The sequence below is a fragment of the Lissotriton vulgaris genome, chromosome 1_1, assembly GCF_964263255.1.
Source record: "Lissotriton vulgaris chromosome 1_1, aLisVul1.2, whole genome shotgun sequence".
Classification (NCBI taxonomy): domain Eukaryota; kingdom Metazoa; phylum Chordata; class Amphibia; order Caudata; family Salamandridae; genus Lissotriton; species Lissotriton vulgaris.
The window spans coordinates 978,722,201-978,744,588 of NC_141685.1; the positions used below are offsets into that span (position 1 = coordinate 978,722,201).

General features: G+C 45.5%; 1 protein-coding gene across 1 annotated transcript in view; it reads left to right on the forward strand.

The window, feature by feature from the left end:
- The window catches only part of XAB2 (XPA binding protein 2), a 183,961-nt gene that overhangs the window by 89,183 nt on the left and 72,390 nt on the right, over window positions 1–22,388 (forward strand). Inside the window, exons 7-11 of the mRNA XM_086960386.1 lie at window positions 2,033–2,177; window positions 3,494–3,645; window positions 5,226–5,345; window positions 6,728–6,859; window positions 16,866–16,997. Coding sequence (XP_086816512.1) covers window positions 2,033–2,177; window positions 3,494–3,645; window positions 5,226–5,345; window positions 6,728–6,859; window positions 16,866–16,997 — 681 coding nt within the window. The remainder of the gene's footprint in view (window positions 1–2,032; window positions 2,178–3,493; window positions 3,646–5,225; window positions 5,346–6,727; window positions 6,860–16,865; window positions 16,998–22,388) is intronic.

Here is a 22,388-nt window from a genome sequence, read left to right on the forward strand (position 1 = left end):
GGTAGTAGCCCTGCCCGGAACAAAACCAGACTGATCCGGGAGAATGAGCTTGTCCATCAAAAGGGCCAGACGAGTGGCTAGTACCTTGGCTAAAATTTTGTTATCACAATTTATGTGTGACAATGGCCTGAAGGAATCACAGGCTCTAAGGGTTTTACCTGTCTTCAAAAGGGACGTTATCACCACTTCCCTCAACGAGGGGGGAAGTGCAGATGTTTACTTGATCATCAAGAAGTGCTACCACCTGTATATAAAATCAGAAACCTTTGCCAGTTTGGTCACAAATATTCAGGTTCGTGGTAGCATCAGGTTTGTTCCGAAGACATCAATGACAGTCTCAGAGTAAGAATCATTGCTTTTCATCAGTTTGGCAAGGGTTATAAAGCCGGTTCCACATAATGTGAAGTTCGTCATTTCACAGTGCACTTACAAAGATAATGTACAAATGGAGATAGTGAAGGATGCTTGCCAATCTACTTAAGAGTGGATGTCAAGCAAATTCACCAATAATTGGAATCTGTAACGCTGCAAGCCCAAAGCTAGCTCCAGGGAATTACAGGCCTCTCTTGATAATGTAAATATTAGAGTTCCCAATTCTGCCTTGAGAAAAAGACTAAACAGGTAAAGCTTTCATTAAACCAAACCAAGAGAAACCTCTTCTCTCCAAAACGTTTTCTGCATGACTAAGATTTGCAAAACCTCACCTGGATGAACAATAATAACTTTGGAACAAGGTCCTCTGGCGAGATAACATCAAACTGGAGTTGTTTGGCTGTAACACCCAATGTTTCTCTAAAACCAGACTCTGCATATCACAACAAGAAGCACATTACAATGTTCAATCTTAGTGATGGAGAGGTGATGATTCGGGACCTACTTTGCATCTGCAGGACATAGACACCTCCTAATCATTGAGTGTACGTTTCTATACTGATGCAGTCCGTCAGAGAGTGTGAGACCATCTGTCCATCAGCTAAAGTTTAGCCGAAATTGGATCCGGCAACAGCACAATGATGCAAAACATATCAGTAAATCTACGTCTGTAAAAGAAAAGAATGAGGATTTTTGAATGGCAAAGTTAAAAGTTCTCAACCTCTTTTACATGATGTGAGACATAAAGAGAATTATGTATAAACTAATGCCCTTAATATCCCTAAACGTAAACAGTTTTCTATGGAGGAGTGTAAATATATTCAGGAAATTTACTCTGCGTGTGATTGCTCCTTAAGGAGTTTCCATATTTTACTGAAAATATAGGTGCACTTCTTTTTTCTCACAAGGCTGTCTATAGCCTGATTTATGTTTTAGTAAAAAATGCCAGTGAAATCTGTGTGTGCTATTTGTCAGATGAGTTCAGGTTTATCTACTACTGGGACCTTGTGAGAATTAATTAAGATCAAACTTCATTGTAAAACCATACAAAGTGAGGTGGCTTTCTGTTTTCAAATCGCTGTATATCACACATTTTTAAGGCGGTTTAATCATCACAAATGTGAATGGTCTGTGTGAAGAAAAATAGCCATAAAAAAGATCTGGCCTCTCTGTAGAACACCGAATAGCCCCTTTTTAAGTCAAGGTATGAATTTCAGTTTTATTTCCGGTGAGTATACACTGTTCTTGCAAAAAAGGGAAAAGGTAGAACTTTAAACTTATCAGTGCTCTAGCTCTCAATAGCAGCTTCAAACGGGGTGACATGACAGGGGGACGTGGTCTAGATTTTCATATCCTGGGTTTTGAGGCAGTTGTGTCTACTCTGAGGAAGAAGTACTCATTGTGCTGCAATTGAGACCAGCAGGTTTTTATGCTGAAGCAGCATTTCACATTTGGTTAGTATAATGTATTGTGGTTGTATTGGAACGAATGGTGCATGTCTTATGAAGCGCTGAGGAAATTAAAACTCGAAGGAAATAAAGCTTTGTGTGCCTTCTTGAAGTTCGCATAGTCCGTTTCATATTTTAGCTATTTCAAGCTATGACATTGTACCAGATAGGCAGAGCCAACAACACTCAAATTCTCATGTCTTTCTTTTAAGGCCCGAGATGTGTACGAGGAGGCAGTACAAACTGTTATGACCGTGCGGGATTTCACACAGGTGTTTGACTCTTTCGCTCAGTTTGAAGAGAGCATGATTGCTGCAAAGATGGAGACCAACACTGATCTGGGCAAGGAGGATGATGGTGAGTTTTGAACAGTATTTGCTGCCATACATAAGTTTGCCCCACACTCTCGGAAGAATGGCTGGGCCACCTTTGTCTCCTTCAAATGTTTATTGCAGGCAGTCATTAAATATAGATGTAAATACAATCCAAATTACTAATATGATCAGTAGTGTAAAAATAAAAACTTTAGGTACAAATTAATAGGAGAATCAAAAAGGAAATAAGTCAAGTTATTATTTACAAAGTTGGCATGGAAAAATAAAATCTTACTTGGCTGCAACTCCTGAAAAGTGTAAAACTAGATAAGCTTGAAAGTAGGCATAAAGGGTGGACCAGCCTACCTCTATGTATTTTGCAATGACAAATAAACTAATACCGTATCTCCAAAGCTTTGAGTCATCTAAATATGTAATTGCATGGCTTTAAAATGCCACCTGCTCTTGATTTTCTTTGCTCTTGTCAAACCTACTTCTTTGTGCTCCCTTCCGTGAGGTATCAAGATCCCTTCCTCAATGACACAACGCGTTCTTAGCCTTGTAGCTGAGGATGTGTATGTTTTGGTACACCTCATGTAATCATTTGTTTGTATTTGACCTCCTGTCGATACTTCGAATCTGGCCGTTCTTGTCACTGGAGAATTACTTGTCAATCAAACTTCATCTCATAGGGTATGTGGGGAGGGGCTTGGCTGTAGGCCTAACCTTGTCAAAGCAAGCTTAGTTTCTTAAAGTGCCAGTGGAGCTGCTTTGAGGATTTCCACCCCTGAAGCACCTGTAGCGGCCCTTTCTTTAGGGGAGAGGGCATCTGCCTTTTTGAAAACATGAACAGTGTATGTCAGGCTGAAACTTTGCTCACCCTGACAGACACTGTTCATGTTTCTCATGTTCAGGTCAGGCAGCCAGGCACTATGCATGCGGGGGCACCTGGCAGCCAGAGCTGAACATTGTTTGGCTAAAGATTTTACAGTCCTGTGGGCATGACCTCCTCAGCCTGGCAAAGCGCTTAGAGATCATCGCCTTTATGGCGAGGGGACACTTCAGAGCTGAATTAGTCCTAAGCACTTCAATTTTAAGCCCCAAAGTGGGGTTTGCTCAGCAGTCTCACTGACCCCATTCCACTCTCCGACAAATAAAAGAGCTGCTGCCTCCTCTCATTACCAGACCCATAACAAGGTCATCCAGTGAGAGGAGGCGGCAGCCCCAAGGTCGCTGCTGATGAATCGTGGGTGTATATATGCACGCATGTAAATGTATGGTTGTGAGTTGAGTGTGTGTGTATGCGTTCATTCTTCTAGTTTTATTGAAATCTTGATTGTGGATATTGTTGTTCTTCAGATGATGTGGACTTGGAATTGCGACTTGCTCGATTTGAGCAGCTGATCAATCGACGGCCTCTGCTCCTAAACAGTGTACTTCTGCGCCAGAACCCACACAATGTGCACGAGTGGCACAAGAGAGTGAAGCTGTATGAGGGAAAGCCACGGGAGGTGAGAAGCATATAAAGGGATTTGAAAAGGATTTTGCTAGGGCTTTTGTGACTGCAACAAATGGACTTTCACTTGCTTTCTTTTTTTCCGTAACCAAAGGAATAAGCATGTGTTAAAACAAATAGACTAACTCCTATTTGTTTCTGAGCTACAAGTGCACAATGGGCACAGACTGCTGGAGAACAAGGGGTGTCTATTAATATCTTTAGCAGAGTGGCAAAAGCTTTTGCATGTGTTCAACAAATAGAGTAACTCTTGTGTGCTGCCTTCTGTCTACGTCTTGCCCTGCCTAATTTTTTACCAACTCTGGTGCATAACTCGAGGGTTAAGGAAGCCCCTACACTGATTTTGCTTTCTTTTGTGAAAACGATTATCCATTTTTCTTTTACAATGTGCCCTTTGCCTTGTTTCCAGACTCATCTATACTGTTCTTTTTGACTTGTGCTTAGCTTTTTCTTTGCATTTTTTGTATAGCATAGACTGTGGTTTTCCAAGAAACTGACATTGTCTTGCTTTGTCAAAATTATAATCTGCTGCTGTCTCTCTTCCCTGAGAGTCATCATTGTGACATACTGTCACACATCCTCCCCTACACATGTGAACGAATGCTGTAATGTCTTGTTTCCCCACGGGTCCATATGACCTCAATCCCAAACACCAATAGATGTAGTATATTTCACTAAGTTAGTGTAAGAGTCGATTGGTGCCTTACCAAAAATACACATTTCAGTCACATGATGGCCACTGTGTATGCCAAAAACTCTGGAAATCACAAAGTATTTTATTGTGTTTCTCACCATAGGATTCTGACTGGTGTCTAATCATGACCTTTGCTCCTCAAGCAGGACAGAATATTAATGCCCTCATCTCATCTATCACTTATGCTCTTAAGACCTCTATCATGCAAAAAATTCCCTTTTCTGTTGTGTAGAATATAACTTCTGCTTTCGATCATACACTATCCGTCTTGTTCACGTGTGTCTATATGAATTATCTTTCTGCTGGTTTGGTATGTATTTTTTAATAGTTTTATTTGTATCATGGACATGGGGCTTCTTGGTTACTGCTATTAAACCACTGTCTGCGCTACTGCACAAGCACTCTCTGCACTATATCAAACCTCTGGACGCACCTTTTAGTGTTATATGTGGATAGAACAGACTTCTTTGATGCAGCTGTAGGGTGGTAAATAGTACCCTGTTGCATTTTGTTTCTTCACAGTATATGAATTTATATGATAGCTCCACCATAACATCTGTTTGATGGGCCTCAACATTTTATACCTCTGCCTGTTGATGACTTTGCAATGGCTGTATCCTCTTGCAATCTATTTAACCAATCCTCAGATGTGCTTATATTTTTAATGTTTCCCTCCTTTCCTGGACATGAACAAGGTTATAGATCTTAGTGTCCTCTATAAAGAGCTTCACTTTACCTTCTAGTTCTGTTGCACCATTATTGATGTTTTGTGCACTGGGTTTTGTGTACACTTTTTCTGTTGAATTTCTGTTGTCTCATTTATTATCATTCTACTATTGTAGCATGAACTGTCTAATCAGAGTTATATTGTTTTATTATAGATCATTAACACCTATACGGAAGCGGTTCAGACGGTAGACCCCGCAAAAGCCACTGGAAAACCTCATGGTCTCTGGGTGGCCTTTGCCAAGTTTTACGAAGACAATGGCCAGATAGAAGATGTGAGTATAGAACACACTCCCTCCACCTGTCATTGAGGAAATTGAGGCGCCTGGACTTCCCAAACTGTCTCAATTAGTATACTGTATGTAGTAGCATTTTGAGAATTGTAAATTTATGAACCCACTGACAGGGCAGAGGCTGAGTGTCCCCAGAGAGGCAGCTTGGTAGGTATTGGGGAGGCCAATGGATTACCTCTTGGCCACCAGCAGGGTGAAAGCTAATGAGGCCGTTAGGTGGCAGCTGTCGTGACAGCTGGGTACTCCTGGGGAATACCACTGAGGATGTGGCAGGGTGGCTGCCGGGCATTCAGCAGGGTGACTGCTGTAAATGCTTCAGGGTGGCCACTAGGCCACTGAGGATGCTGCAGGGTGGCTGTTGGGGGATGCTGCAGGGTGGCTGCTATGAATGCTGGGGCTTCATGAGGCATTGGGCCGTTGTAGAGGAAGTTGGTGATATTTTAGGCAGCTAGGTGGTTATTGTGATGTGGACCCATGTTATAAATGTTGAATTTGTGATGAAAGGAAATAGAAGGGAGAGAGGAAGTGGAAGGGAGTGAAACACAACAGTTGAAAACACGTCAAATGCCAAATTAATTTCCAATCCCAGAAATGCGATCAAGGTTCCATATGTAACCGTTCTCACATCCCGAATAGTTTTAAAACTCTTAAGAACATGGCTACAACTGCTAGACATGTAACTCCAATACTACACATATATTGTCTGCATGGTCTAAAACATACTAGTTTTTTCATATTTTTATACTCCAGTATTTGCCATAGCGTAAGAGTGTGAGTAATAGGTGTTCCTTTTTTCAAGTGTAATGGTACCCGAAAAAGGAATTTCTGTAGAGATTAATTTACGTGTGGAGACTGGTGTGTGAGTGGAAAAGCACAAGCACATCAGCCCCTATTTTAATTCTGTATCATGGGCTCCGGTCTTGTCAATAAATTAGGTTGGACCTCCCATGAGTTTGTGTAAAATGTCTTGAAGGGTTAGAAACACAGGAGGGGAGAGTAGTATTAGGAGAGTCAAATAACCTTTGCCGGATTCAGTATGGCGTTCTTTTGCATAGTAGTGTTTGCCCATTCCACAACCAAACTCCCAAATCCTCTCTGTAATGTCCTAGATTTGTTGCCTTCTACAAATGAGACACATTCTCTGGTACAGGAACTGGGTCCTACTGCCAGGTCACAAAGTAAAATTTGGTTAACCACATAAGAGATATGTTTCCACATCAAGCTCTACTTATGTTTCCTATAATGTCCTTTTTTCTGTGAGTGGGATGCGTACTAGGGCCCCTGGAGCTTAGACTAGAAATCAGATGCTTCAAGTATGTTTTCTGTCTCCGAGTAATTCGCTGACCCTCTTCTATTACTTCCAGGCCCGCACTATTTTTGAGAAAGCCACCAAGGTGAACTTCAAGCAGGTGGACGACCTGTCAAGTGTCTGGTGTGAGTACGGAGAAATGGAGCTGCGGCACGAGAACTACGACCAGGCCTTGCACATCCTCCGGGTGAGTCATATTATTCCAGGTCAATACTATTACTCAGTCCACTCCTTTCACATTCTGTAGGTGAGCCTACTTTCTTGTTACTACACTGTGCTGCCGCTCACCCCAGGTTTTGCAAGTCCTCCAGGTGAACCCCTCTCCCCCCCTTGGTACTTGCACATTCTCTTGGTGAACTCGCCTCTTTGCTTACGTCACAATTCTTTACATACTCCTGGTTGTTGCATCTTAATCCTAGCCTTGTATATTCCACCACCCCACCCGGAAGTGGCGAATTCTACTAGTGAACCTTCTTGCCTCTCCCAGGAATCAAAAATGCCTCTATTTGCTACTGGGATTGGCAGGATTGTGTGGTCGGTGACCTTGGAGGAGTATGACAGAAAAGGGAGTGTGTAAGGGCATCGAAAAATTCCCTGTATAGCTTTGACAAAGGCTGGAAACTAGTCTTCTTGTGGACCCACGTGTCCCTGGCAGAAACTGTTTTTTGTTTGTAACATTTTTATTGGCATTTTGAAATTATTAGTGTTCATTACATAGCATTAAAGCATTACAGTTTAATGATACATACACGGTGTACAAAGAAATTATGCATTAGTTGTTTACATTCCTTGCTATTCGGCAATTGTTCATCTCTTATTCATGGACAACTTAGCTACAGTGAATTATATTAAACGCCACTTTATCGCTGGCCTTGATCCTTTATTCACTGACATCTGACAGACTCCTCCTGGGGGGGCTCACAGATGTTGCCTCGAAAAGCATTCCATTTGACATGGGCATAGACTGATTTCTCTGTTATCCTTGCGTTTTTCATGTCACAGCACCATTGGCGATGGGTAGGAATCAGTCCTGTTCCCCAGTGTTGAGCTATATTTCGTTTCGCGATCACCATACCCAACATCGCCCAGCCTTGAGCCATAAGGTTGAGATCTGTAGGCTCCCAGACATTAAGGAGACATCTCTTTAGTTCCGGCGGAACCGTGACTCCACTAACTTGCGAAATTGTGCGCATGACTGCCTCCCCGCCCAGTAAGGTGCGAGTCCCATAGTGTGTGATAAAATGTGCCTGGTGATCCGCACTGTCTCAGACAGAGTGGTGTGTCCGTCCGACCTAATCAGTGCATAATTATTTGCGTGAAGTAGGTTCGATGGAGGATTTTTAGTTGTACTAATTTAAGTTTGGAGGATATTGCAACCTCTCTTGGGGATGCGTTGCCTCCTGCCAGTCTGTCTCATCCAGTTCTCCTGCGTCAGCCTGCCAACGCTCCTTAAGGGTTGATAGTTTATTATTTTTCGATAGGTTTGGGAAATGGCTTTTTTTTACTTAGGTAATCCGTCAGAAGTCTGTCCTCTAAAGCTGAGGTCTCTGGTATTTGCTTTCCTGGTGGAATAACCCCAGTGGGTGTGTGTGTCTGATCTGCATGTATAGGAAGGTTTCCATCTGTGCCAGTCCATATGTGTCTTGAAGTTGAGTGAACGCAATGACCTCACCCTTTCTCTAAAGATCCCCTACCTTTGAAATACCTATTAGGTCCCACTGTCTGAACCCTTTAGTGTTGCGTACTTTACCTAGCTGTCGGGTTTCCCATAGTGGTGTGGCCTGCGTTAGGACCCCTTCCCATCCTAGTGCTCGTTGTGCAGCAAACCAGATTTCGACAGTGTGTGCTGTCGGACCTGTGAGAGTATTCCCCCTTGATTTATTGTATAATACCCCCATAACGCCCTCTGCGTCTAGGATATGTCTATCCATGCAGAACGCTGGTTCCTCTTGGGAGGCGTGAAGCCACTGGTTTATTACAGTGGGCTGGGAAGCCCAATAATACACCTTTATATTTGGAAGGGCGATTCTACCATCATACCAGCACTTCACTAGTTTATGCATGGCTATACAGGCAGGTCACCCATCCCTCAAGAGATTGGTCACTACGGCATCTATTGCTTTGAAGTATGCTGGGGGAACCGGGAATGGGGTAGTGCCATCATCTTAAAGAGGGCTGCTCTCCCCAATAGTGTTAGCGGTAGTGATCGCCAATGTTTGACATCACTGACCTCTTTTTAGGGGCTCCATAAGGTTTTCCTCAATAAACTGCGTTGCTGGGGCGTAATGTACAATCCTAGATATTTAAATCCCCTGTTAGCAATCTGGATTTCACAATCTTGTGGGAGCCGTGGAGGGGGACCGTGAAGCACATAGAGGAGCGATTTTGCCCAATCTATGGTATGGCATGAGACTCTCCTATATGCAGCGCAAATATCCAATAAACAATTAATGGAACGCGAAGGGGATGCCATGTATAATAACACATCTTCTGCGTAGAGCGAAATACAATCTTCCCATCCCATTGCCCATTTTAACCCTCGATGACTGGGTCCTGTTGTATCCATGCCGCCAGCGGCTCTAGCACCAGCGCGAACAGGAGCGGTGATAGGGGGAAGCCTTGTCTTGTCGCTCCTCCCAGGGGGAAGTCAGCCGAGATGTGACCATTTATCAAAGTAATACAGCACTGTCGGTGGTAGCGTTTCTCAATGAGAGAAAACGTCCGCACCTTCTGTTTGTGACTATTTCCTCTGGGCAGGTCGTGTGTGAAATATCAAGAGAAGAGGTGCACTGAGAACCTGGTAAGACACCCACCACCCGGGGTGTTACACAAAGCAACTTAATGCTCGTATCAATACTCAGGAGAAGACCAAGTTACAATAAGCACCCTCTTGGAAGTCCAATGTCATGGAACAAAAATTCTTTTTTGTTTCCTAGTACAATATTAATATTATAGTTCTTTTTCACCAGTTTCAACAATCAGTTCATAAGTGATAGGGAAGCTTCAAAGCATGGATCCAAAACCGTACGTAGTTCTTCAAAGATCTTTATTTCAAACACATTAAAAACTTTTTTCCAGCTTTGCACTGCCGACACGTGTTTCGCCCTCTGGGGGCTTTTTCAAGGCAATCTCGATGTGGATGGGCAGGTCTTGTTTTCGAAAACTTCTTGTCAAATGGGCGAAGCAGGTATGATGTGACAATATTAACAATCCTATTAGTTAAGATGCTGACAGTTACGCTGATATAGATGTAAGTTCCAATTTGATTGTCAAAAGGGTCGCGTAAGTCACTTTGTGGAGATCAGTTCTTTTGTTCATGTAGTTTGGAGTCCCGTAGACCTTGATAAGTCTTGTTCGTTGAGCTTGTATGGCACAGATCTCCACTGCGGAGATCTGTGCCATACAAGCTCAACGAACAAGACTTATCAAGGTCTACGGGACTCCAAACTACATGAACAAAAGAACTGATCTCCACAAAGTGACTTACGCGACCCTTTTGACAATCAAATTGGAACTTACATCTATATCAGCGTAACTGTCAGCATCTTAACTAATAGGATTGTTAATATTGTCACATCATACCTGCTTCGCCCATTTGACAAGAAGTTTTCGAAAACAAGACCTGCCCATCCACATCGAGATTGCCTTGAAAAAGCCCCCAGAGGGCGAAACACGTGTCGGCAGTGCAAAGCTGGAAAAAAGTTTTTAATGTGTTTGAAATAAAGATCTTTGAAGAACTACGTACGGTTTTGGATCCATGCTTTGAAGCTTCCCTATCACTTATGAACTGATTGTTGAAACTGGTGAAAAAGAACTATAATATTAATATTGTACTAGGAAACAAAAAATAATTTTTGTTCCATGACATTGGACTTCCAAGAGGGTGCTTATTGTAACTTGGTCTTCTCCTGAGAGATGTGACCATTTATCACCACCTGCGTCAGGGGTCTTGTGTACTGTAGCTGTACCCACGCGCAAAACTTTGGGCCGATTCCCGGATGTCTGAGGACCGCAAAGAGAAATGGCCATTCGACGAGGTTGAATGCCATGCGTGCATCTAGGGAAAGAATGACAGCGTCTTGCTTAATAGTGGGCATACACACCATAACACTATTTAGTCGCCTCAGGTTGAGTGCAGTGTTGCGGCCCGGCATGAATCCAGATTGGTCCGGGTAGATCAATGTTGTGAGGTATGGTTGCAGCCTGACGGCCAATGCTTTAGCCAGTATTTTGGCTTCTGCATTTATTAATAAAATAGGCCGGTAAGATGTGCATTCTTGCTTTGGTTTGCCTTGCTTATGTATAGCCACTATCGCCGCTAGGCGCTGATCCCTGGGCAACTCCCCTCTTCCCAAGCTATCTTCATACATGCTAAGCAGATGTAGTACGAGTTGAGTGGCTGCATTCTTATAAAATTCAACAGGTATACCATTGGGTCCTAGGGCCTTCCCTGTATGTAATGCACCTATTGCTAGTGCAAGTGCGTCTGAAGTCAGATCTGCCTCCAGTGCTGTGAGTTGTACTGTGGGCTAGTGTGGGCATCTGTATGTCTTTGAGGAAGACTAGATTATCATCTATTGTGGTTGTGGCTATGGGCATATATACCGTCTTGAAGTGAACCGCTAATGCATCAACTATCTGCTGTGGTTCTTTAGTAATAGTCCCATTCTCTAATCTGAGTTGCGCCACCCATCGACTAGCCCTTTCCCGTCTATCTAGCCAGGCTAGGAGCTTGCCCGTTTTATCACCGACTTCATAAATAGTGTGCTGTGTTTTGGCGAGTTTAGTTTTTGCCTCCTTCTGTGCATAGGCCCTGTATTCCTGTTGGGCCAGGTTTAACTGATGTGCCGTAGTATCGTTGGTGTCCATGGAATGTTCACCCTCTGCCTGGGATATCCCCTGTTCCAGGGTTTCTATCTGTTGTCGCTGGACTTGTTTATGTCTTGTAATTAATTAGATTGTGTGGCCCCGTTGTACAGTTTTATATGCCTCCCACAGAGTCATTGGGAATGTAACTGAGTGTTCGTTCTCCGCAAAGTATTGCCCTGTGGCTGTAAGTAGGCCTTTCCCAATCTTGTGGTTTTTAAGGTATCCGGGGTGGATCAGAAAAATTTGGCATCCCTGGATATTAGATGCATATTCAATTATCACAGGTGAGTGGTCTGAGATGCCCCAGGGCAGGTGCAAAACCTCAAGTACTCTCTCCAAACCTGTCGCCAGTGTAAAAATATAGTCTATTCTCGAAAGACTATTATGAACTCCTGAATGGAAGGTGTACTGTCGCTCCTGTGGGTACTTGGATCGCCAAACATTAACTAGACCAATGGAGTCAATGAACTCTACTACTTTGAGGTTCACACTACTGGGGTCCCTGGGGGTTTTTCTGTCTATGGTAGCGGCAACCGTAGCGTTGAAGTCGCCCCCATAATTAGTTCGCCCTGCGGGAGCGTTAACAGGAATTTTCCCAGGTCCGGGAAGGTCATCTAATGTAGTGTCGGTGGGCTATATACTGATACTAGGTTGTATGATCGTCTCTCCCATTGGTGTGCTACCGCTGCAAAACATCCTTAATAATGGGTCCAGGACCCAGTTATAATCAGTGGGAAGCGTTTACTGATCAGGATCCCCACCTCTCGAAAACCCGAGGTGAATTCAGAATGTGCTACCATTTTAAAACCCCATCTGTCCAGGGCTCTACAAGCCGAACCAACCAAATGTGATTCTTGTATCTGTGCTACAGCCGGGGCTTTACGTTTAAGGTACTGTAGGACCAACCCTCTCTTTATCTTGTCACCAAGACCATTTACATTCCAGGATATCACAGTGCGAGGAGGGCCCGATGTGTTAGAAGTCGAGGACTGGGTGGTCAAAACGTCAGTCAGTGTTTCCGTTCGTGCCATGTATGACACCGTCTGTGGAGGAGCGGGAAGCGCATTGCGATATAAAAGCCATGTTGTCATTATGTATGTAGTCAGCCACTTTACAGTGTGCCTGTCACAAAGCGAACAATAACCGATGGAACTGGTCACCACCTCCCACCCCCCTCCCTGCTTCCTTGCACGGCGGACCTAAAACTACCTGCCACCCCAACTTAGCAAAGTGCTTGTGTCCCATAACTTGTACTTGCGTGAGGAGGAGTGTCGTCCAACGATCTCCTTGAGTCGCCCCCTTAAATGAGCATTCTATAGCGGCTATCTAGTGCGCCAGACGAAACAGTGCATTATGTCCATTTCGACCCTTGGCAATGGTCCGTTCCCGGTGAATTGATGTGTTCTCAGGTTCCCCAGTCCATCCCGTTGGGGTTCTTCTCTACTCTATCCTGAAACCATTAAGTTTTGACAGTAATCTTAGTTCGCATCGGTGCTTTGTCGTGCATCTCCCGTTTTGTCCGACTCCCTCGATCCTGTCGATGTTGGTTCCATTAGTTGGTGCTGATGTTTCTTTCCCTGCCTTCTAGGTCACGCGGCAGGGTGCCATCCCTCCAGCCGTACGTGGGCTTCTTCGGGTGTCGTGAAGAACCAGATTTTCCCTTCTGCCTCTACCCTCAGTTTCGCTGGGAACTACACTGCATACTTGAGTTCTCGGATTCGCAGTTCTTTCTTGACGTCCAGAAAGTTACAATGTTGTTTAGTCATTGCAGCCGTGTAGTCCAGATTGCAGTTTTCAACACTTATTGGGGGGCTATTCGTGCCGCTTGCAGAATCACATCTTGATCTAGGAAGTTGAATATGCGTGCGAGTATGGGCTGGGGGGGGGGGGCCGCCGAGGTCTGCCCCCAGGCATTCGGTGTGCCCTCTCCACGCCCACGTGGCAGCAGCTGATTCTTGATGAGCCTGGCTGAAGAGGGCTGTTAGCCCGAAACCTGTCCCAGGATGCTTGTTTCCAGTCCAGGGCAGACATGACTAGGCAGTTCGGGCTGGACTGTTCCAATGAGGCACAGGGTCAAGACTGATTAGCATATAGCTGGGTCTGAACTGAGGTGGCAAAGGGAGATAAAGAATGATGATGGATTCAACCCAGATCTGTGACTGAGTGTCTGAAAAGTTTCAGCACTCCGTCCATCATCTCCTTGTGTTTGCTTTAGACAGACCTGTAAGCATTTTTTCGGAACAGCTTCTGGTAACATTAGTCTGGGTGCCAAAAGAAAAGAAAAAAAATTCCTTTTGTACCCAAATTGGTTGTATATTTATGGTAAACCCAGACTATTCAGATTCAGATTGGAAGTGTATCAGTCTTTATTTGGCGTTTCCTTGGTGATTGGTTGTTTTTTGCTATGTTTGAATTGTACAGAATAAATAATGATATTGTCATAGACAGGGCTTTATGTGGGATGGAAAAACTGGTGGGGGGGGTCTCTCAATGGGGCGTGGCCAATGTAATTCAGGGTGTGGCTTAAAAACAGGTAAGCGAAAAATCTATGCTTAGCATAGTGTGCCCCAGACTAGTATTTTGCTGTCTCTGTTATCGCATCGAGGTATATAATACAACAAGTAACACCATACCTACAACAAGTCAGAACTATTGGCTTTGTCAATGGTTGTTAGTTGCCTAAGATAAATACGCTGCAACTATGACTTGTATATAATATTGAAAAGGCTACCACTGAAAGCCTTGGTGACACTACTACAATGTTGCTGCTCCTTAGTTTCAAAAAGAGAAGGGCAATCCAGAAAGAAAATGACTCTCTGTGCCTGCTGTCACTGCAGTCCGGAAAAAAACGGACCGCCTGTGCCAGGGCACAAAACAGAGCCCGATAGAGACCTGTTTCGAAGCTTCCTTTAAACGAGCACTAGCGTTGCCAATAGGTCTCGCAGTAGGAAAGTTGGAGCTATTGGTTTTGTGAGTGGCGTTGCGTGTGTGAGTGGCGTTGCGTGTGTGAGTGGCGTTGCGTGTGTGAGTGGCATTGCGTGTGTGAGTGGCGTTGCGTGTGTGAGTGGTGTTGCGTGTGTGAGTGGCATTGCGTGTGTGAGTGGCGTAGTGTGTGTGAGTGGCGTTGCGTGGGTGAGTGGCGTTGCGTGGGTGAGTGGCGTTGCGTGTGTGAGTGGCATTGCGTGGGTGAGTTGTGTTGCGTGTGTGAGTGGTGTTGCTTGGGTGAGTGGCGTTGCGTGGATGAGTGGCGTTGCGTGGATGAGTGGGGTTGCGTGGATGAGTATGAGTGGGGTTGCGTGGATGAGTATGAGTGGGGTTGCGTGGATGAGTGGCGTTGCGTGGTTGAGTGTGGTGTTGCGTGGATGATAGTGGGCTTGCGTGGGTGTGAGTGGCGTTGTGTGTCTGTAAGTGTTGCTGTGTGGGTGAAAGTGGCACAGAGCCTTTGATGTGACATTTCAGGTGCAGAGCATGAGATTGATGCAAGGAGCAGGCATGGGAAACAAAACCTTCCTGATGTGAGAGACGATAACGGGTGCATATGCATAGGAGGAGAATACAGGTATATGGCATGTGAAGATATCAGGTGGAAGATTGGGTAGGGAAGATAGGGTAGGGAAGATAATAGGTTCAGGGCTTGCAAGGCATGAGTAGAGTAAAGCATGACAAAATGGCGCAAGGCATGAAAAGAAACTAATGCCAGGTGTGGAAATTGAGGAGTAAAAATAACGATACGGCATGAGATGCCCAGCAAGAGAATATAAAATGTGTGCCAAATTCAGGTGGCATGGGTAGGTAATGTAGTTCAAGCAACTGTGATATAAGTGACATCACAGGCTTTGGTGTGCAAGGCTAGCGAAGGGCCGTCACGAGGACAGCGAAGAAGATAGCTGTCTGACCATAGCTGATCCGAAAGTAGCCTTGTTTGCTATGATTACAAGTGCAAAGAATGTCCCGAGAAGGTAGGGAGTGCAAGGCATGATACAGGAAATTATGTGTGCCTTAAACCATGGTAATGTAGGCAAACTGATACAAGTTGATCGGCCGGGAAGCGGCCAGGAAACACAAGTACGGCCGGCCACATAATTAGGGGAGGAGAAGCCGCACAGCACACGCTGGGAGAAGCCCTTTGATGTGCTGTGCGGCCGCGATGCGCGCTCTGTGCTGGGGGAGGGCCATTAGGAACAGGAACAGATGGCCATGAAAGTGTATGGGCCAAATGCGCGTGCCTGTACGTGCACTCGAAGAAAACACCACGGAAAAAAGCGGTGGTTTGACTATCCGATGGAGCACATGAATTCTCCCCCATTTCCCATTGCTTTATTGTTTTGTTTCAAATATTTACGCACAAACAACAACCAAAATAAAAAAACGAGGTAATTGAAACCAAAGCGGTCATTCGTCTGCAGGTGATCGGATGACTCAAGGGATCTGTTTGTCATTTGTGGCTCTTTTTGACTGTTATTCAAAGAGACTGGCTCTTTCTGTGCAGTTGGCTCGGCGCTTCGTACATCTGCAGTTCAGAACAAGAACAAGTCGGGTTGGGGCGGGAGAGTGAGAGAGTGGGAGGGAAGAGCTGGAAAAGCCCAGGCTCGGCAGTGCAGCATGGCTGTGATTGCGTGGAGAGAGAGGGGAGGTGCTGGTGTGGGACGGGGGAGGTGCTGGTGTGGGAGGGGGAGGCTGTGATTGCGTGGAAAGAGAGGGGAGGTGCTGGTGTGGGAGGGGGGAGGTGCTGGTGTGGGAGGGGGAGGCTGTGATTGCGTGGAGAGAAAGGGGTGATGCTGGTGTGGGAGGGGGGAGTTGCTGGTGTGGGAGGAGTGCTGCTAGGGGAGGAGAAGCCTGATGCCGGATGGGGGCGGGAGAGGCTGGGCTTGCATGCGATGCGCGTGCATGTTCACGTGAACTTCATGAAAACCGCGGGGCTGAAAGCCCTTTGGTTTGACTTGTGTTTTGCCGACATGAATTCTCGCTCCGCTCGATGTGCTTGCGCACATCGATAGGTCGCGAGACCTAAAAACTGCCTTTGCTCAGCACTGGTGAGACCCGGCCCACTTAAAGCCCTGGTCGTAGATAATCTAAGCAAGCTGTTTCATTCAGAATCAGGTCTACATGATTATTTCACAGATTCTGACTCCAGTAAGTCTGCCCCAGTCCAACGACTCCAAAAGAGACAAAAGGTTTCATTTCTAATCTGTGGCAGGGTGTTTGCAACTTCCCTTTTTCAGGGCCCATATCTCCCCATTATATTTATTTTTTCCCGATTTTGCCACTAGATGAGATCTCCATTTTTATTGTTAACTCTTTTATGCCTCTTCTAACCCATACAGAAAGCAACAGCCATCCCAGCTAAGAAGGCAGAATACTTTGATGCCACAGAGCCAGTACAGAGCCGGGTATACAAGTCGCTCAAGGTCTGGTCTATGTTAGCTGACTTGGAGGAGAGTTTGGGTACTTTTAAGGTAAGTATTTGGTGGTACTTGTATTTCACTAACCTAACTGGGTAGCAATGGAGTGTTGAATGTTTTGATGTTCATGGTCAAACCAAAGATACCCAGATTTTACTGTTTGTGACTACACATTTGAACAGAGAATGTAGTTATTTGTATCCCATTCCAATGTGATTAGACTGTGCCCTTAATCTCTCCACCCTGCTTTGTCTTACACGCCATCACCTTCTATAGATCTGACATGTTTATTGTGCCTGAGACTGGCATAGATCTTTCACTATACTAAGGTAATGTTTTACATTGTGGTAAAGAACTATCTTTGGTCTGTCTAGCTGCCCTTTCTTAGTTACCTGAAATGGTATGGTTTGTCTCCAATCTTTAGCAGGTCAATTGGTATCTTGCTCAGCAACCAGGAGTCTGAAGCATATGTCTACATTCATTCTGTTTCCTGACTTTGTCGATGTTCCCTTCTTACCAACCTCATTCCTCTGTGTTGGTTTAGGCTCTGCCTATTCTTACAGTTTCTTTTCCACAATCTTCTTGTTTGTATTTGAACAATATGACATGGCACATCAGTTCATGGTACACAATACCTTTAATTTTCTGCTTTCTTGTATTGTGAAAGTTCACTAATCCAATTTGCTAGTAACAACTCTTCTGCTGCTGGATAATGCTCAGATAAGTGGAATCCAAAGCCTCGCCTAATGTCTTGCACTTGTGTATAATAATAATAATAATAATAATAATAATAATAATAAGGTAGTTTATAAAGCGCATGGTTACGCCATCCCGGCGTGTCCCCGCGCTGTGGAGAACAGAAAGCCCACCAGTCACCATACACAGAGCGCCCTTTCGTTTGACTGCACCCCTAAATATTAAACAAATAGGTTTTAAGGAGATTTCTAAACTTGGCCTCCGACCTCTCCAGTCTGAGACCCACCGCGAGTTTATTCCAATTGTGATCAGCCACAACTCTGAAAGAACGACCCCCCATTCAAGCTGTCTTTATCCGAGGGATTAAAATGTTTCCAAAGTTGGGTCTTGCATAAGTATTTAATATTTGCTGTTTGAACCAAATGAATGCTCCAACAGTGTCTTTTTCAGTAGCTTTACTCTTCCAGTATTCTATTTGTTTTCCGAGAAAATAATTTCAGGATGAGGTTTAATTGTTGAGTGGCTAAGAACCTGTTGGTGGCCTCTTTTGGTCCCTGTTTTACTGAACACTGCCCTCCTCAGGGTATTTAAATTGATCATCAAAACTGAGGAGGCTAATTCAGCTGAAGAGGTGTGTACGCCTTTCTTTTAAGCCAAGATGGGATTAGGTCGCATTTCCCTTTTTTCCAAGAGAGTGTGTGTCAGACTTTCATTTGATGTAGGACATTTGCTTTCTAATGTTAAAACCTGTGCCTTGCGCTCAAAGCACCCCCTGTAATCTTACTGTTTGGCATTGATCCTACCGTGATGGAACAGGACCGAGGTCTCTATTTTCTGGTCTCACTGAAGACCATTTTAGCTGTCTGATCCAGACAGCAATGTAACCCAACAGTGAGAGATAGGGTTCTCCCCCTTACATATGTCTGGATGGCTTTATTATTTATTTCAGTTCCCTGCTCTTGTTTATCCTGCCCCTGGAGCATTTATTTTTCACGCAGCTTTTTCCATTAGTAGAGTGTATCCTTCCACTTTTGATATCAGAACAATTTTTCTTTTGGCTCTTTGTTTTCCATTTGAGAGCATTCGTTAGGAGTCCATGCCCTGCCAAGTTATCGTCATACTTCTAGGATGACTGTCACGTTGCAAGTAGACTCAACATGGAGGTTATTTTGGAAGTATAGACAATAATGTTCCATGATGTGTGAACAAAGGTATTGTGTAGGAAAGTGAATTACCATGTAATAATGTCACAATCTTTATTAGGTCCAGTTAGGTTCCTTTAATAAAACCCTTAGCTCAGTCCTCTGTATAAGTGGCCCAGAGCAGTCCTGCTTAATCAAAGGAACAATGGTAAAGCATTTAGAAATACCAAAATAGTTAATAAGAAACATTGTCAATATGATTTTTCAAAGGTAAGTAAATAATTTTTGTAACTGCAATAAATCATTAAGCAGTTCTTAGCCAACTGGCTGGTGCCGCTACTTATCTTAACTTGGATGGGCTAGAACAAGTCAAGAGCCAGTGAAATAGACCCCTTGGGTTCCACGAAACAGTCAAGTCCAGCAGTCTTGGAGTGTTCGCAGCTCTTTCCTCGTTTAAAGCGGTCCTGATGCTGGGCATGGAGGATGCTGAGATGCTGAAGACAGAAGAGATGTGATGAGTTTTACTGGGGCCACCCTGAGGTCTGTGAATGTTGGGGGTCGTCTCTGGTCTCAGAACTCGACCTCCCCGTATGCATTTGAGGACTCCAATGCAGGTCCAGTCGCCAGTAGTGAACTGGTCCCCTGCTTAAAAGGCCCAGTGATTGTTTACAGAAAGCAATTCCTTTCTTTATGGTCACCAGGATACACTTCGACTTTGGTTATGTGTCCCACAGGTGTGGAGACACCTCTGCAAGGTCGAAACTCGATCTCCCAGTAGGTACTTTGGCAGGTAGGTGTTCCTGGGCAGCTGGGCTCTTGAGGGGTGCAGAGTACCTTAGCTTTTGGTGACCCTGAAGCCTAACAGGAGGCTAGCCTACGGAGTCTCTTCTTCTGTACTGGCACAACTGGAGCTCTTATCCACAAGTGGCCTCATCCTCTCTGCTGGTCTCTTTAGTGCAGCGGGTGCAGTCTAGTCTTTGGTTCAGCTCTCTTTTCTGGGCCCAGGAATCAGCAGGGCAGTCCTTTTTCTGTCTTCTTTTCAGACCAGTAGTGGCCACATGACTGTGGGTCTGGTATGCCACTTTTATGCCATCTTCGCTTTTGTATTCCCACAAGACAACTCTTTCATCTTTACACTACTACCCAAACAGTCCCAGGATATTTTTCTCCACCTGAATCCAAGATGGTGCAAGCCTTTTTTCCCTGTGAGGAGACCTGTGCACACCCCTGGGTGTACCCAACGTAATAAGCCACTCCTGCTGTAAAACCGGTTCTTCAACGTGTTTTCCCGATCTGGAGCAGATGCCAGCCTGTCTTCCTACACAAAGGAGCGGGCACTCAAAGGCGTGATGGGGCGGTAGCCTCTTTAAAGCTGGGACATCTGTGGCAACTGACCAGTAGTCATTCTGCTGGTGGAGGTCATACACCCCCTTCAGCTGTTCTTTGTTTCCTGTTCCAGTGAGTGCTTCACACTTCCTAGCAGGGGCGCAGCATGCTGTCTTAGGTGAAAACTGCGGAAAAGGCAGCCATAGACCTGTGCAGCAAAGTGGTGACTTTCTTAAATCCCTTTTGTTTTAAAAGTCTGATCACACCAATTAGTCTGGTTTAATGTAATGATTAATTTGATCCCTTGGAATAATATCTTTGTTCCTTAATAGAAGTTAGTACAGTAGCTAGTGAAACTCCATTTGAGCAAATGGGACCACCGACCTTGCTTCAGTGAAATTGGTAATTTCGTGTTTTCACTGTCAGGACATGTTAAACACAAAAGGAACATGCCTTTCTTTCTTTTTAATACTAAGCACTCTGACTTGTGGCCTACCAAGCCCTTCCCTAGTGGTGGTCAATTAATATTAGAAAGAAAGGATTTGACAGGGTAAAAGGGTTTATTTTGCCATGTCAAGTTGGTAGTTTTAAAGCTTCCCAGCTAGGATGTAGTAAACACAAGGAGATGGACGGAGTGCTGAAACTTTTCAGACACTCCCACCCAGTCCCAGATCTGGGTTGAATCCAAGATGGTTCTTTAGCTCACCTTGCCACCCCAGTTCAGACCCAGCCATATGCAAATCAGTCTTGACCCTATTCCTCATGGGAATAGTCCAGCCCGAACTACCAAGCTAGGTCTTCACTGGACCGAAAACCAGCATCCTGGGACCGGTTTCAGGGTATGTCACCCTTCTTCAGCCAGACTAGCTTGAATCCAGTGGCAAAGTGAGAACCCCCGCACGTTTGTCCAGTCACAGGCCGCAGAACCAGCCTTAATGCGGTCGCGGACGTGCATTCCGCTGTGGCGGAGCAGGGGGACATAGAGCCGGTCAGTCCGCATCTGCCTCAAAACCTTCCTAGTCCGAGCTTTCAGGCCCATTCCACGCCAGTGGGAGGCAGAGTTCGCCATCACCTGTTCCACTGGAGTACCATCACTTTGGACAGGTGGGTGCTGCAAAGCGTCCGAAGGGGCTACTCCCTCCCCTTCGAGACGACCCCTCCAGCCATGCCTCCGCAGTACCACCGCAAGTCAGGGGATCACTTACAACTTCTGCCGGAGGAAGTTACAGCCCTCTTGGCCAAGGGGGCCATTGAGCACGTTCCTGGCCCAGCAGTAGGACGAGGTTGTCACACTACTTTCTGGTTCCCAAGAAGGGCAAACAGGGCCTACATCCTATCTTGGACCTCAGGTGCGTCGACGTCTTCCTCCAGAAGGAGAAGTTCAAGATGCTGACGCTAGCTCAGGTTTTGGCTGCCCTAGACCCTGGAGACTGGATGGTAGCTTTGGACTTGCAGGATGCTTATTTCCACATTCCCGTCCTTGCGGCCCACCGGCGTTACCTACGGTTCACGGTAGGCCACAAGCACTTTCAGTTTACTGTGCTCCCTTTCGGCCTCACCAGTGCCCCTCGGATGTTCACGAAAGTGATGGCAGTGGTCGCAGCTCATCTGCACAGATTAGGGGTTCCAATCTTCCCCTATCTCGACGACAGGTTGTTAAAGGCGGGCTCGCCCCAAACAGTCGTCTCCCACCTCCAGACTACGGCCGACCTCATGCATTCGCTGGGGTTCTCCATCAACGTGCCGAAGTCACATCTGAGTCCCTCCCTGAAGCTCCTCTTCATCGGACTGGTTCTGGACTTGGCGCAGTTTCAGGTTTATTCTCCCGAGCAGCCGGTACAGGATATTCAGGCTCTGATTACGATCTTTCAGCCTTTATCCCGAGTTTCGGTCAGGATGGCCCTACGGCTGCTGGGTCTAATGGCCTCCTGCATCCTGCTGGTACATCACGCCAGGTAGCGAATGCGCGCTCTGCAGTGGGACCTGAAGTTCCAATGGGCACAATGTCAGGGCAACCTGTCTAACCACGTCCTGATCTCAGAGGGCACTGCAAGGCAGTTACAGTGGTTGCTCGCAGACCGCGGTTGGGTCAGTGCAGATTCCTCTCCCTATCCCAACCGGAGCACAAAGTGGTGACGGATGCGTCCCTCCTGGGATGGGGGGCCAAATGGGAGAGGCGGAGATCAGAGGCCTCTGGTCTCCTGCGGAGTCCCGGCTCCATATCAACCTTCTGGAGCTGCGGGTGATCCCAACTTGCACTGAAGGCATTCCTTCCCTCTGT